General features: G+C 53.2%; 1 protein-coding gene across 1 annotated transcript in view; it reads left to right on the forward strand.

The window, feature by feature from the left end:
* Positions 1-13,754, forward strand: part of klc1b (kinesin light chain 1b) — a 46,252-nt gene that overhangs the window by 13,629 nt on the left and 18,869 nt on the right. The window contains 4 exon segments of the mRNA XM_052024948.1: positions 11,972-12,231; positions 12,498-12,647; positions 12,650-12,730; positions 13,532-13,607. Of these exon segments, the coding sequence (XP_051880908.1) occupies positions 11,983-12,231; positions 12,498-12,647; positions 12,650-12,730; positions 13,532-13,607 (556 nt within the window). The 5' untranslated portion in view covers positions 11,972-11,982.

A 13,754-nucleotide genomic window follows, 5' to 3' on the forward strand; every position in this document is an offset into this window, starting at 1 on the left:
AGTTGAAATCCCCTACTGCTGTAACCTTGTTGCTTTATAGGTCTGATTTATCTCCACCTACTCCATGTCCTGCTGACAGAGGCCTGGAGTTACAGAAAGGTGATCACCCACTTCATTCTACACATGTAGCTTCATTTGAAGCACCTTCTAGGATATTCTCCTGCACTATCGCAGTGATGGACTCTTTAGTATTCCAACACCACCTCCTCATCACGCCTGAAGACTTGCCCTGTAATGTTGATTCACCACATTATTCATTCAGTGACATCCGTGTTGATCAGCACATTGCACACGGCTCATCTGCCTCATTAGTCAGACTCCTTGCATTAAAATGGATGCGGTTTAGTCTTGCATTCCTTCCACATGCCTCAGTCTGTCTGCTCCACCTACTGAATGGATTTAGTTTTCCTTCTATATTCGACTGCACATCTTTTCACCCCACTTCCCCCACCAAAAATCAACACGTGTCCCATTCTCCTACCAGATTAAAACAGACTTCCCTGCAAGGATGTTGAACCCATTCCAGTTCAGCTACAACCCATCCTGCTCACGTAGGTCCCACCTTCACCAGAAGCAGGAGCCAGTCACCTGGCCCACTCTGAGCGGCACATCCAGACCAGAAGGAATCCAGAGATTGCAGCCTCAACATCCTGCTCTTTAATCTGCAACCTAGCCCCAGCCCCCAATCCATGTTGCAGGACCTTATCCCCCTTCTCACCCATGTCATCAGTACCAGCATGGACCGCAACCCCTGGCCATTTCCCCTCCCCATTTAGACTGCCCTACAACCATTCTGTGACATCCTGGACCCAGGCAGTAGGGAGACAACACACCCTCCTGGAGACACATCTACAGAAGCACCAGTCCCTTCCCCTCACCATCAGGGGTCTGACCAGTATGGCCCTTGGACTCCTGCTCCTCCCTCCTTGTGCAGCTGAGCCACTCAGTGACCTTAGCTCTGCTCTGGAGAGTCCAGCCAGGGATGGAGCCACCATTTTCCAGCACAAACACCTGTGGAGCAGGTGCACCAACTGTATCCCCCCCCAACCCACCTTCCTCCACCTGGTCACCTCCTCCTCCTCCCACCAACACAGCAAGGCACCCACCTGTTAAATCTGCTGGCCACAGAGCTTCGGCCCTCAGATAGACCAGTGCCTCCAGCCAGCTCCAAAACCCAGCACTCAGGCTGGCCAAACCAGGAGCACCTCAGAATTCACACAAGCCATACAACACAGTTCAACTGCCACACTTTTCATTCAGAAAAGCCCCCCTAAAATGCACTCCAAATTGTTTAAGCCCTGTATTTGGGCAGTATGATGAGAATACACACCTAAAACCTACTGCTACAAGTATGGCAATATTCACACAATCCCTCCTCACTTGGTTTCTCTGCCTCCCCTTTTGAGGAGGCCCAATCAGCTGAAGCCAATTCATCTTAATTGACAGGTCACAATTACAAAAGGTTCTTTCTCAAGAACAGTTATTGCCTTGTTTGGACTCTCAGCTGTAACTGCAAGCTCTTTCTGAAAACTTCCAAGGATATCACTGCAAAAGTCACCATCTCTTATGAATGAACATCGGATAAATTTAAAATGAGATAATGCACACTTTCAACACACACAGAATGCTGGAGGAACTCAGCAGGTCAGGCAGCATCTATGGAGGGAAATAAACAGTCAACATTTCAGGTCAAGATCCTTCATCAGGACTGGAGAGGAAGAGGGCAGAAGCCGGAATAAACACGATGATGCTGGAGGAACTCAGCAGGCCAGGCAGCATCCGTGGAGAAAAGCAGGCAGTCAGCATTCTGGGTCAGGACCCTTCTTCAGGGCTGAAGATAGGAAAATGGGAAGCCCAATATATAGGAGGGAAAAGCAGGGCAGTGATAGGTGCACTAAAGAGGGGAGGTGGGGTGGGCACAGGGTGGTGATAGGACCACCCCACCTCCCCTCTGTTGTCCACCTATCACTGCTCTGCTTTCCCCTCCTCTACATTGGGCTTCCCCTTTTCCTATCTTCAGTCCTGAAGAAGGGTCCTGACCCGAAACATTGACGGCCTGCTTTTCTCCACGGATGCTGCCTGGCCTGCTGAGTTCCTCCAGCTTCATCGTGTTTTCCAGCTAGATTCCAGCGTCTGTGGTCCTTTATTTCTGTAGAAGCCAGAATAAGGTCAGGAGGGGGAGGAGCACAGGCTGGTAGGGGGAAGGGGGGGGAGATGCAAGAAGCTGAGAGGTAATAGGTAGAAGTGGCAAAGGGCAAGAAGAAGGAATCTGATAGGACAGGGCAGTGGACCAGGGAATAAAGGGAAGGAGGTGGGGAATAGATGGACAGGTCATGATGATGGGGGGGGTGAAGAGAAGGGGTGAGGGGGCCACAGGAATGAGGGAAAACAAAGGGAAGGGGGAAACAGAGGGGAGGGGTTACCAGAGGTTAGAGAACTTGATGTTGAGGCCGTCAGGTTGGAGACTCCCAAGGTGGAATATGAGGTGTTGTTCATCCGACCTGCATCTGGCCTCAACGTGGCAGTAGAGGAGCCATGGACAGACATGTCAGTGTGGGAGTGGGATGTGGAATTGAAGTGGGTGGCCACTGGGAGGTCCCAGCTGTTGCGGCAGACAGAACGAAGGTGCTCGACGAAGCGATCTCCCAATCTGCGTCGGGTCTCACTGATGTAGAGGAGACCGCACCAGATGCAATAAATGACACCCTTGGACTCACAGGGGAAGCGCTGCCTCACCTGGAAGGATTGTTTGGGGCCCTGAATGGTGGTGAGGGAGGAGGTGTAGGGGCAGGTGTAGCACTTAGTGCGGTTGCAGGGATAAGTGCCGGGAGGGTCATCGGCAGGGAGGGACGAGTGGATGAGGGAGTCAGGGAGAGAGTGGTCCCTGTGGAAAATGGTGAGGGGAAGATGTGCCTGATTGTGGGATCCCGTTGGAGGTGGCGGAAGTTGTGGAGAATGATGTTGGATGTGGGGTGGTAGGTGAGGACAAGAGGAACCCTGCCCTGTTCTGTTGGGGGGGGGGGGTGGGGTGAGGGCAGACGTGCGGGAAATGGAGGAGAGACAGGTGAGGGCTGCATGAATGGTGGTGGAAGGGAAACCCCGGTTACTGAAGGAGGAGGACATCTCGGATGTCCTGGAGTGGAAAGCCTCATCGTGGGAACAGATGTGGTGGAGGAACTGGGAGAAGGGGATGGCATCAAGTGGCGGCGTGGGAAGAGGTGTAGCCAAGGTAACTGTGGGAGTCAGTGGGTTTGTAAAAGATGTCAGTGGATAATCTGTCTCCGGAGATGGAGACCGGGAGATCCAGAAAGGGGAGAGAGGTGTTGGAGACAGACCATGTGAATCTGAGGGCAGGGTGGAAGTTGGAGGCGAAGTTGATGAAATTGCCGAGCTCAGCAGGAAGCAGCCCCAGTGCAGTCGTCAGTGTAGCGGAGAAAGAGTTGGGGAGTGCTTCCTCTCACTCTCAAAAGCCTGTGCTCTGAGACCACTGCAGCTCTGAGACCACTGCAACTCTGAGGATGTACGTGTGCACGCACACACGTGTGCTCTCTGGCTAACTTTGTGCCATCAGCAAATTTATGAACTATGCTTTCAGTGTCTTCAGCGTGAAAGGTCGAGGCCTGAGCACTGATCCCTGTAACACACCACTCCCTCTATCTTGCCAACTAAAAAGTTTTTAAATTGGTTTATTATTGTCATGTGTACCAAGGTACAGTGAAAAACTCGTCTTGCATACAGATCAATTCATTACAATGGTGCATTGAGGTAGTACAAGGGAAAATAATGACAGAATGCAGAATAAAGTGTTACAGAGAAACTGCAGGCAGACAATAAGGTGCAAGGTCATAGTGAGGTAGATTGAGGTCAAGAGTCCATCTTATACTGGGGACTGTTCAATTTGCTGCTTTAAATTGCCTGCAGTGTGTGGGGTGAGGGGTAGAATCTGGGGGTGGGTCTGTGAGAGAGAATGGGTCACTGGGAAATAAGTGGGGCATGGGACTGATGGGGTTGGTGTAAGACCCAACATGGTCATCAGGCTAAATGTCCTGTATCAACAGAAGTATAACGATCATGCAATAAGAAGTTCTGTAGATATTTAGAGTCACAGAGTCACACAGCACGGAGACAGGCCCTTCTGGTCTATGCCGACCAAGATGCCCATCTAAGCCAGTCCCATTTGCCTGCGTTTGGCCCATATCTCTCTAAACCTTTCCTATCCATGGACCTGTCCAAATGTCTTTTAAATGTTGTTAATGTACCTGCCTCAACCACTTCCTCTGGCAGCTTGTTCTATATACGGACCACTCTCCAGGTGAAAAAGTTGCCCCTTGGGTTCCTATTAAATGTCTCCTCTCTCACCTTAAACCTGTGTCCTCTAGTTCTTGATTCCCCAACCCTGGGAAAAGCACTGTGTGCATTCACCCTATCAATCCCCTCATGATTTTATACGCCGCTGTAAGATCACCTTCTCCTACGCTCCAATGAAAAATCTCCCAGACTGCCCAACCTCTCTCCATAACTCAGTCCCTCGAGTCCCGGCAACATCCTCATAAATCTCCTCTGCACTCTTTGCAGCTTAATGGCATCGTTCCTGAGGCAGGGCGACCAAAACTGAACCCAATATTCCAAATGCAGCCTCACCAACATCTTGTACAACTGCAACATAAATCCCAGCTCCTGTACTCATTGCCCTGACTGATGAAGGCCAGTGTGCCAAAAGCCTCCTTCACCACCCTATCTACTGTGACTCTACTCTCAGGGAACCATGGACTTGATATAAGAGTTAACAAAGTGAATCCTACAGACAGGGAGTCTGGGGAATTGGTAATGGACAACAGGGAGATGACAGTTGACTTAAATGGATATTTTGCATCCACCTTCACTGTATGGGAATGAAGTAATGTCCCAGAAATAGTTCCCACCCTCCCACCCCTCTGTGACCGGAGGTGGAACTTGGGCACACTGCAATCGTTAGGGCAGTGCTGTTGAGCAAAGTGTGAGAGGCAAAGGGCGATGAGTCTCCGAATCCTGATCCACTTCATCCTGGAGTCATGAAGAAGTGGCTGGTGAGAAAGCTGATGCATTGGTTTTACTTTTGAAAAAGATCCCAATATTTGGGGAAGGTTCAATCAGCGTAGAAAATCGGAAATGTAGCTCCTTTATCCAAAGAGGAAATTACAGGCCAGTTAGCTCAATATCTGTTGTGAAAATGTTAGACACTGTGGTAAAGATGTTGTAGGAGGCATAGAACACAGAACAGTACAGTACAGCACAGGAACAGGCCATTCAGCCCATCACATCTATGCCAACCATGATGCCACTTTAAACTGCACATCTCCCTGCACCTACTGCTCTCAGGGTAAAAAATAAACATGCCACGTAAATCTCCTTTAAATCTTCCCTGCTCATGCTAAAGCTATGTCCTCTAGTATTGGACATTTCCACCCCGGGGAAAAGACTATCTACCCTCATTATTCGATCAGATTGTCCTTCAGCCTCCAGTGGTCCAGAGAGACAATCCAAGTTTGTCCAAACACTCAGCACATGTCCAGGCACTCAGACAAAGTCAAGTGGACGAGGGACCATTTGGTTCCCCCATACGTAGATCTACAGAAGACATTTGATAAGGTGTCTCACCAAAAGTTACTTTGCAACACAAAAGCTCGTGGTGTAGGAGGTAACAAATGAGGAGTGTGATTCTGAGGGAAGATATACATAGAAAGACGGGGTTGATTGGGGTGGTCAGCATGGCTTTGTGCATGCGAGATCGTGTCTTAAACAGAGTTATTTCAGAATCAGGTTTATTATCACTGACTTATATGACGTGACAGTTGTTGTTTGCGGCAGCAGTACAGTGCAGAGACATAAGAAAACTACAAATTACAAAATAAATAGTGCAAAAAAAGGAACAATGAGGCAGTGTTCATGGATCGTTCAGAAATCTGATGGCGGAGGGAAGAAGCTGTTTCTGAACTGTTGAGTGTGGGTCTTCAGGCTCCTGTACCTCCTCCCTGATGGCAGTAACGAGAAGAGGTCATGTCCCGGGTGGTGAGAGTCCTTAATGATAGATGCCGCCTTCTTGAGGCACCGCCTGTTGAAGTTGTCCTCGATGGCGGGGAGGGTTGTGCCCATGATGGAGCTGGCTGAGTCTACAACCCTCTGCAGCCTCTTGTGATCCTGTGCATTGGAGCCTCCATACCAGGCTGTAATGCAACCAGTCAGAATGCACTCCACCGTACATCAATAGAAATTTGCAAGGGTCTTTGGTGACGTACCAAATCTCCTCAAACTCCTAACGAAGTAGAGCTGCTGGCGTGCTGCCTTCTTTGTGATTGCATCAATGTGTTGGGCCCAGGACAGATCCTCTGAGTTGTTGACACCCAGGAACCCTGCTCACCCTTTCCACCGCTGACCCCTCAAAGATGTGACCAAGAAAGTTGATGAGGGCAGGGCAATGGACGTGATTTATATGGACTTCAATAAGGCCTTTGATAAGGTTCCACAAGGTAGTCTGCTCTGGAAGGTTAGATTGCATGGAATCCAGGGAGAGCTGGCTAACTGGATGCAGAATTGGCTTGAAGGTAGAATGCAAAGGGTGATGGCGGAACGTTGTTTCTGGGACTGGAGGCCCGTGACCAGTGGTGTGCCTCAAGGGTCGGTGCTGGGATCTTTGTTGTTTGTCATCTATATCAATGATTTGGACAAGAATGTACAAGGCATGGTTAATAAGTTTGCAGATGGCGCTAAAATAGGTGGTAGAGTGGACAGTGAAGGTTTTCAAAACTTACAGGGGGATCTTGATCAGCTGGGTCAGTGGGCCCAGGAATGGCAAATGGAGTTGAATTCTGATAAGTGCGAGGGGTTGCATTTTGGGAAGTCAAATCCAGGTGGGACTTTCACAGTTAACGGCAGGGCCCCGGGGAGTGTTGTAGAACAGAGGGAGCTTGGGGTACAGGGACATGGTTCCCTGAAAGTGGAGTCACAGGTAGACAGGGCAGTGAAGGGAGGCATTTGGCACACTGGCCTTCATCAGTCAGGGCACTGAGTATAAAGCTGGGAGGGTCATGGTTGCGGTTGTATAGGACGCTGGTGAGGTCGCACTTGGAGTATGTGTTCAGGTTATGGTCGCCCTCCTATAGGAAAGATGTTATTAAATTGGAACGAGTGCAGAAAAGATTTACAAAGATGGTGCCAGGACTTGAGGGACTGAGTTATGGGGAGAGGTTGGACAGGCTGTGACTTTATTCCTTGGAGCATAGGAGACTGAGGGGTGTATAAAACCACGAGGGGCATCGATAGGTTGAATGCATTCAGTCTTTTTCCCAGGGTTGGGGAATCAAGAACTAGAGGGCATAGGTTTAAGGTGAGAGGGGAAGGATTTAATAGGAACCTGAGGGGCAACTTTCTTTTACACAAAGGGTGATCCATATATGGAAAGAGCTGCCAGAGGAAGTGGTTGAGGCAGGTACAGTGACAACTTTTAAAAGACAGTTGGACAGGTACATGGACAGGAAAGGTTTAGAAGGTTCTGGGCCAAATGCTGGCAATAGGACTAGCTTGAATGGGGCATCTTGGTCAGCATGGACCATTTGGGCCGAAGGGCCTGTTTCCGTGCTGTATGACTCTGTGGCTTTTTGTTGTGGATGGAAGACTGGCTGGCAGAGAGGAGACAGAGAGTAGGCAAAGGTGGGTCTCTCTCAGGGTGGGAAGGTGTAACAAACTTTGTACCGTGTGGATTGATGTCTCAACATTTTACAGTTTAGATAAATGAATTGGATACAGGCACCAAAGGTAGACTTGCTAAATTTACTGATGGTACAAAGGTGGTTTGGACAGTAGCAAACAATCTGCTGGAGGAACGCAGCGGATCGGGCAGCATCTATGGAGGGAAATGGACAGTTGGCATTTCGGGTCGGGACCCTTTATCTGGACTGCTTCGGTGCGAGGTTGGGGAACAATGAGGTTGGAGGCTGTGGAGGGGAGATCTCCGGAGGTGATGAGGTCTGTGTTGGTACGGGAGACGGTGGCCTGATGATCGTTGGTGGGGTCCAAGTTGTGAAGAGGTTCTAAAGATGCTACAATGGGGTATAGATCAATTGTGGGTGGGCAAAGGTCTGACAGATGGGGTAGAGATGTGGGAAGAAGGTGAAACTGTCCTGTCTTGGCAAGAGAAATAAGAAAAGCAGCACATTGTAGAGATTGCAGAGCTCTGAGAGGCAGCGGGATCTGGGGGTCCTGGGGTGGGGTGGGGTCAGTAAGCTAACAGCATTATTGTTTATTGCTGAGAATTGAATTCAAAGTAGGGAGGTTCTGCTCAGTTCCAGTCGACAGGGTGGGTGTGGGGAGGTTTCCCTCCTGTGGGCAATCTAGAACCAGGGGTCACTGCTTAAAGATAACAGGCTGCCCACATCAGACAGAGAGGTGAGCGTTTGTTCCTCTTGGTCACGGGTGTTGGACTGGGCCTTCCTCAGGGCGGCAGAAAGCAGAGCCTTTGAACATGTGTCAGGCAGAGATAGATGCGAGTAAGCAAGGGGTGGAAGGTTGCTGTGGATAGATGCGGATGTGGAGCTGAGGTTATTACCAGACCAGCAGCGATTGTATTAAGTGGTGGAGCAGACTCCAGGGGCCAGATTCAGCTCTTTGTAAGTCTGTGTGTGGCTCTTTTTCCCCCTCCCCCCTTCTGTGTGCTCTCTCTGACCTCCTGTCTGTGCACTTCCCCTCCCCCACTACCTCTCTCTGTATCCTTCTTCCTCTCCGCCCTCCCCCTCTCTGTCTCCCACTTCTCCCACTACCTGCGTCTCCCCTCTCTGACTCTCCCTCCCCACTCCCCCTCCCTCTGTCGCTCCCCCTCTCTCCTCTCTCTCTACCTCTCCCTCCCTTCTCTCTGTCGCTCTCTCCCTCTCTCTCATCTCTCTCCCCTTCCCCCTCTCCCCCTCCTCTCCCCTCTCCCCCTCCCTCTCTCTCTCGCTCTCTCTGTGTCTCTCCCTCCCCACTCCCCCTCTCTCTGTCGCTCCCTCTCTCTCTCCTCTCTCTCTGTCTCCGCCTCCCCACTGCCCCGGGACATGCCTTTTCTCGTTACTACCATTGGGGAGGAGGTACAGGAGCCTGAAGACCCCACTCACGATTCAGGAACAGCTTCTTCCCCTCCGCCATCAGATTTCTGAATCCATGAACCCATGAACACTGCCTCGTTATTCCCTTTGCACAAATTATTTTTGTAACTTATAGTAATTTTATGTCTTTATGCCTTGTGCTGTACTGCTGCCGGCAAAACGACACATTTAAGGTATATTTAATGACATATGTCAGTGACAATAAACCCTGATTCTGATTGTCCCTCCCATGCCCCCTCTCTCTGTCACTCGCTCTCTCTCTCCCTCCCCACTCCTCTTCTCTCTGTTGCTCACCCTGCCCCCCCCAGCTGCCTCCTTCTCCTTGTCTCTTTTCCTTTCTTTAATTCTCTCTCTGCCTCTCTCCCTCCCTCTCACTTTCTCCACTCCCCCTCCACCCGTATTCCTCTCCTCTCTCCCCCAGCCTCTCTCCCTTTGTGCAGTGCAGCTTTATTGACCCTTCCCTGATCCCGTTGCCTCACCAGTTGCTGTGGGCGTGGTGCAGCCTGTTTCTCTTTAGGGAGCAGAGTCCTGTGCGGGTCCTGGACTCTGTGCCCAGAACACCAGCACCTAGTCGCTGTGCTGTGTGAGGCTTTGTGGAGCGGGGGCAGCCATAGCTGCCTCAAGGTCTGAGTCCCCCCCGGCAATAGTCTCGATCACGTCTGGAATACTGCATACAGGTCCGCTGTCCTTACCCGGGAAAGGCTGGACTTGCCACAGACCGTGCGCTGAAGTTCGCCAGACCGGTCCCAGGGTTTGCCGTCTGACGAGAGGTTGAGGAGACGGGGACTGTCGTAGGTAATTGGGAGTTGTTTCCTTTAAGAGGAATGAGAGGAGATCTCGTGGAGACTTGGAAAATGTTTGCAGGGCCCGGCAGGCTGGATGCAGGGAGGACGTTTCCCCTGGCTGAGGACAACTGGGGTCAGTAAGGGCCTAAGGTGGGGAGAAAAGCCCCTTCCTCAGGGTGGGGATGTCTGGAACCGCTGACCCTGCGGGCTCTGGCATTGTGTTCACTGATCGATCAGCAGATGTCTGGATATCAGGGAATTGAGAGAAAAGGGGAGGAAAATGGAGCATAGAATCATAGAGTCATACAGCAGGGAAACAGGCCCTTCAGCCCAACTGGTCCATGCTGACCAAGGCGCCTACCTAACCTAGTCCCATTTCCCCCTAATTCCTATCCGGCTGCCTGCCCATTTCTCCCCAACACCCTGCTCCGTCAGATGGTGGCTGATCTAATCTTCCCCTCAATGTGGGTCTCCCAACCCACTCTCCATATCTGCCAGCTCCCTTCGAATTCAACTATCCGTCAGTCTCCACCGTGACTGTATCACCGACTCCCCTCCACCACTCTTGGAGTCGGGGGGAGACAATTCCAGAGATTCACCGCCCTGAGGGGAAAAAAAATCCTCACCTCCACATGAAATGGGTGACCCCTCAAACTGAGCCGAAGCCCCCCTGCTCCGAGATACCCCCACCAGGGGTACATCTCCTCAGAACCTGATGACCCAATCAGGTCCCCTCTCTTTCTTCTGAACACCATTGAGTTTTGGCCCAAGCTGCTCGACCTCCCTTCATTCATTGAGCCCTCCAGCAGGAGTTATCCCAGTGAACCTGCTCCCCACCACCTCCAACACCGGCACTTTGGGTCCTTCTCTAAGTACAGAGACACAGCTGTACACGGTCCTCCAGCTGTGGGTCTCACCAGTCCCTGTAACATTGCACCAAACCCTCCCCACCCCTTTTCTATAAAGGCCAAGGTTCCACGAAACTTCCGAAACCACTTACTATCCCGTAGGCCAACCCTTTGTGTTCGTGTCCCAGGACCCCGGCATCCCTCTGTACCTCAACGTTCTGCCCACGTCACTGAACCTGTCCAACCCCCCCGTGGGCTCTGGGTCCCACCATAGCCCCTGCTGCTGTTACTGACCCAGCAGGTCTGCCCACCGTGCACTCACTCTCTGCACCCAGGTCCTCAGTGGGAGTGTGAATGTACTGGTCCCTGTGGCTCCCCAGGAGTCTCTGGTTGTCAGTGGGAAGATGACCCATTTATCCGGTTCTGTTACCTGTCGTGCAGCAGTCAACGGTAAAGCCCTGGCGAGTGTTGTAGAACAGAGGGACCTCGGGGTACGGGTACATAGTCCCCTGAAGGTAGCGTCACAGGTAGACAGGGTGGAGAAGGAGGCTTTTGGCACACTGGGCCTTCATCAGTCAGGGCACTGAGTACAAGAGTTGGGATGTTATGTTGCAGTTGTACAGGATATTGGTGAGGAATATTGTGTTCAGTTTTGGTCACCCTGCTATCGGAAAGATGCCATTAAGCTGGACAGAGTGCAGGGGAGATTTACGAGGACATTGCTGGGACTCGAGGGACTGAGTTATGGAGAGGAGTTGAGCACGTTGGGACTGTTTGCGCTGGAGCGTAGGGGAATGACGGGTGATCTTAGAGAGGTGTATCAAGTAATGAGGAGGACAGATAGGGTGAATGCACAGTCTTTTTCCCAGGGTTGGCGACCACGAACCAGAGGACCGTTCCCCTCTGCAGACGCTGCCTGAGCCGCTGAGTTCCTCCAGTGCCTTGTGTGTTGCTCCAGATTCCAGCGCCTGCGGTCTCCGGTGGCCCCACTGATCACACAGCACCCAGCTGCATTAATCCCATCTTCCTCTTGCGTCCCCTTCAGCTGCCTCTCCCCACCACTAATCCTGCCCCCTCACCCACCTACACTCGGGCAATTCACAGTGGCCACTGGACCCAGCGCTGGGTGTTTAGGACGAGGGAGGAGACCGCCAGGGTGCACGTGGACGGCTCACCGGAGCAGTGAGACAGCGGCACTGACGGTTCCTTGTCTCCCCGGGCACAGGCTCCCGCGACATGTCCACCATGGTTTACCCCAGGGACGAGAAGCTGGAAAAGCTGAGCCAGGAGGACATCATCGCCAACACCAAGCTGGTGATGCAGGGGCTGGAGGCGCTGAGGAATGAGCACAGCTCCATCCTGCACAGCCTGGTGGAGACCATCCGCTGTCTGAAGAAAGACGAGGAGGCCAACCTGGTGCACGAGAAGTCCAGTCTCATCCGCAAGTCGGTGGAGATGATCGAGCTCGGCCTGGGAGAGGCCCAGGTACGCCGGCAGGGGTGGGGGGCCTTGGGGGGGAGAGGGGGGGGTGGGGACCAGGGAGAGGGTGGGGTAGCTGGGGTGGAGGGGGGGCTGGGGAGCAGGGAGAGGGTGGGTGAGCTGGTGGGGGGAGGTGGGGTGGGGGGAGCTGGGGTGGAGAGGTGGGTGAGGGAGTGAAAGGGGGTGAATGGTGGGGGGGTGAGTAGGGGGGTGAGTGTGGCAGGGGGTGTGTTTGTTGAGCAGGGCACTGACCCCCTGCCCCCCCCCCCCAGGTGATGATGGCCCTGTCGAACCACCTGAACGCGGTGGAGGCGGAGAAGCAGAAGCTGCGGGCGCAGGTGCGGCGCCTGTGCCAGGAGAACCAGTGGCTGCGGGACGAGCTGGCAGGCACGCAGCAGAAGCTGCAGCGTAGCGAGCAGGCAGGTCGCGGCAGCTCGACGAGGAGAAGAAGCACCTCGAGTTCATGAACCAGCTCAAGAAATACGACGACGACACCTCCCCCTCGGTGGGTGCTGCCTGGACCCCCTCCATCCCTCCCTCCTGCCTTGGACCCCTTCCCTCCCTCCTCGACCCCCTCCCTCCCTTCCCTCCCCTCCTTCTCCCTCCGTGGGTGCTGGCCTGGACCACTCCCTCCCTCCCTCCCTCCCTCCCTCCACGCCCCTCCCTCCACTCCCTCACAGTCCTGGACCCCCTCCCTCCACTTCCTCACGGTCCAGGACCTCCCTCCCCTCCATCACAGCTCTGGCCCCCTCCCCTTCTTCATGGTCATGCCCCCCTCCCCCCAATAGTCCTGGACAAACCACCCGTCCCCCTCCCCCCGCCCCACAGACCTGAACACGCACTCCACCCTGTCCCTCAGTGACCAGCCCTGCCCTTCGCAGGCCTGTCCTGTCCCCCACAGCCCAGCATTAACCCATCCCCTGGTGGGGCTGTCCCATGCCCAAGCTCTGTGTGTGTGTGTGTGACTACATCTATCTCTCTGTCTCTGTCTGTGTGTGTGTGTGTGTATATGTTTCTGTGTGAGTGCGTCTCCATCTGTGTCTCCGTCCGTGTGTGTGTGTGTCTATCTCTCCGTCTCCTTCTGGGTGTCTCCGGATCTCTCTTTTCCTCTCTCTCTTTGTTGGGGGGGTATAGGTGATCTGTCTCTGTGCCCTCGTGTGTTCCTGCCCCTCCACCTCCTCCTCTGGCCCCTCCGCCCCTTCCCTCGTACCCCTCCCCGTCTCTGATGTGCTGTCTGTGTCCCCCTCCGCCCCTCCCCTCGTACCCCTCCCCGTCTCTGACACGGTGTCTGTGCCCCCCTCCCCAGGATGAGAAGGAGGGAGAGGCTTCGAGAGATTCGCTGGATGACCTGTTCCCCGAGGAGGAGGAGCACGGGCCTGGGGGTGAGTGTGGGGGAGGGAGGGGAGGGACAGGGAAGGTGGAGTGAGTTTATGGGGTGAGTAGGGGGGGGTGGGGGAGGAGAATGAGGGCTGGAAGGACAGGCAAGTAGAGGCACAGTGAGGGAAGGGACGGTGGGTTCGGTGGGGGGG

This window comes from Pristis pectinata, chromosome 10 (assembly GCF_009764475.1).
Source record: "Pristis pectinata isolate sPriPec2 chromosome 10, sPriPec2.1.pri, whole genome shotgun sequence".
Taxonomy (NCBI): domain Eukaryota; kingdom Metazoa; phylum Chordata; class Chondrichthyes; order Rhinopristiformes; family Pristidae; genus Pristis; species Pristis pectinata.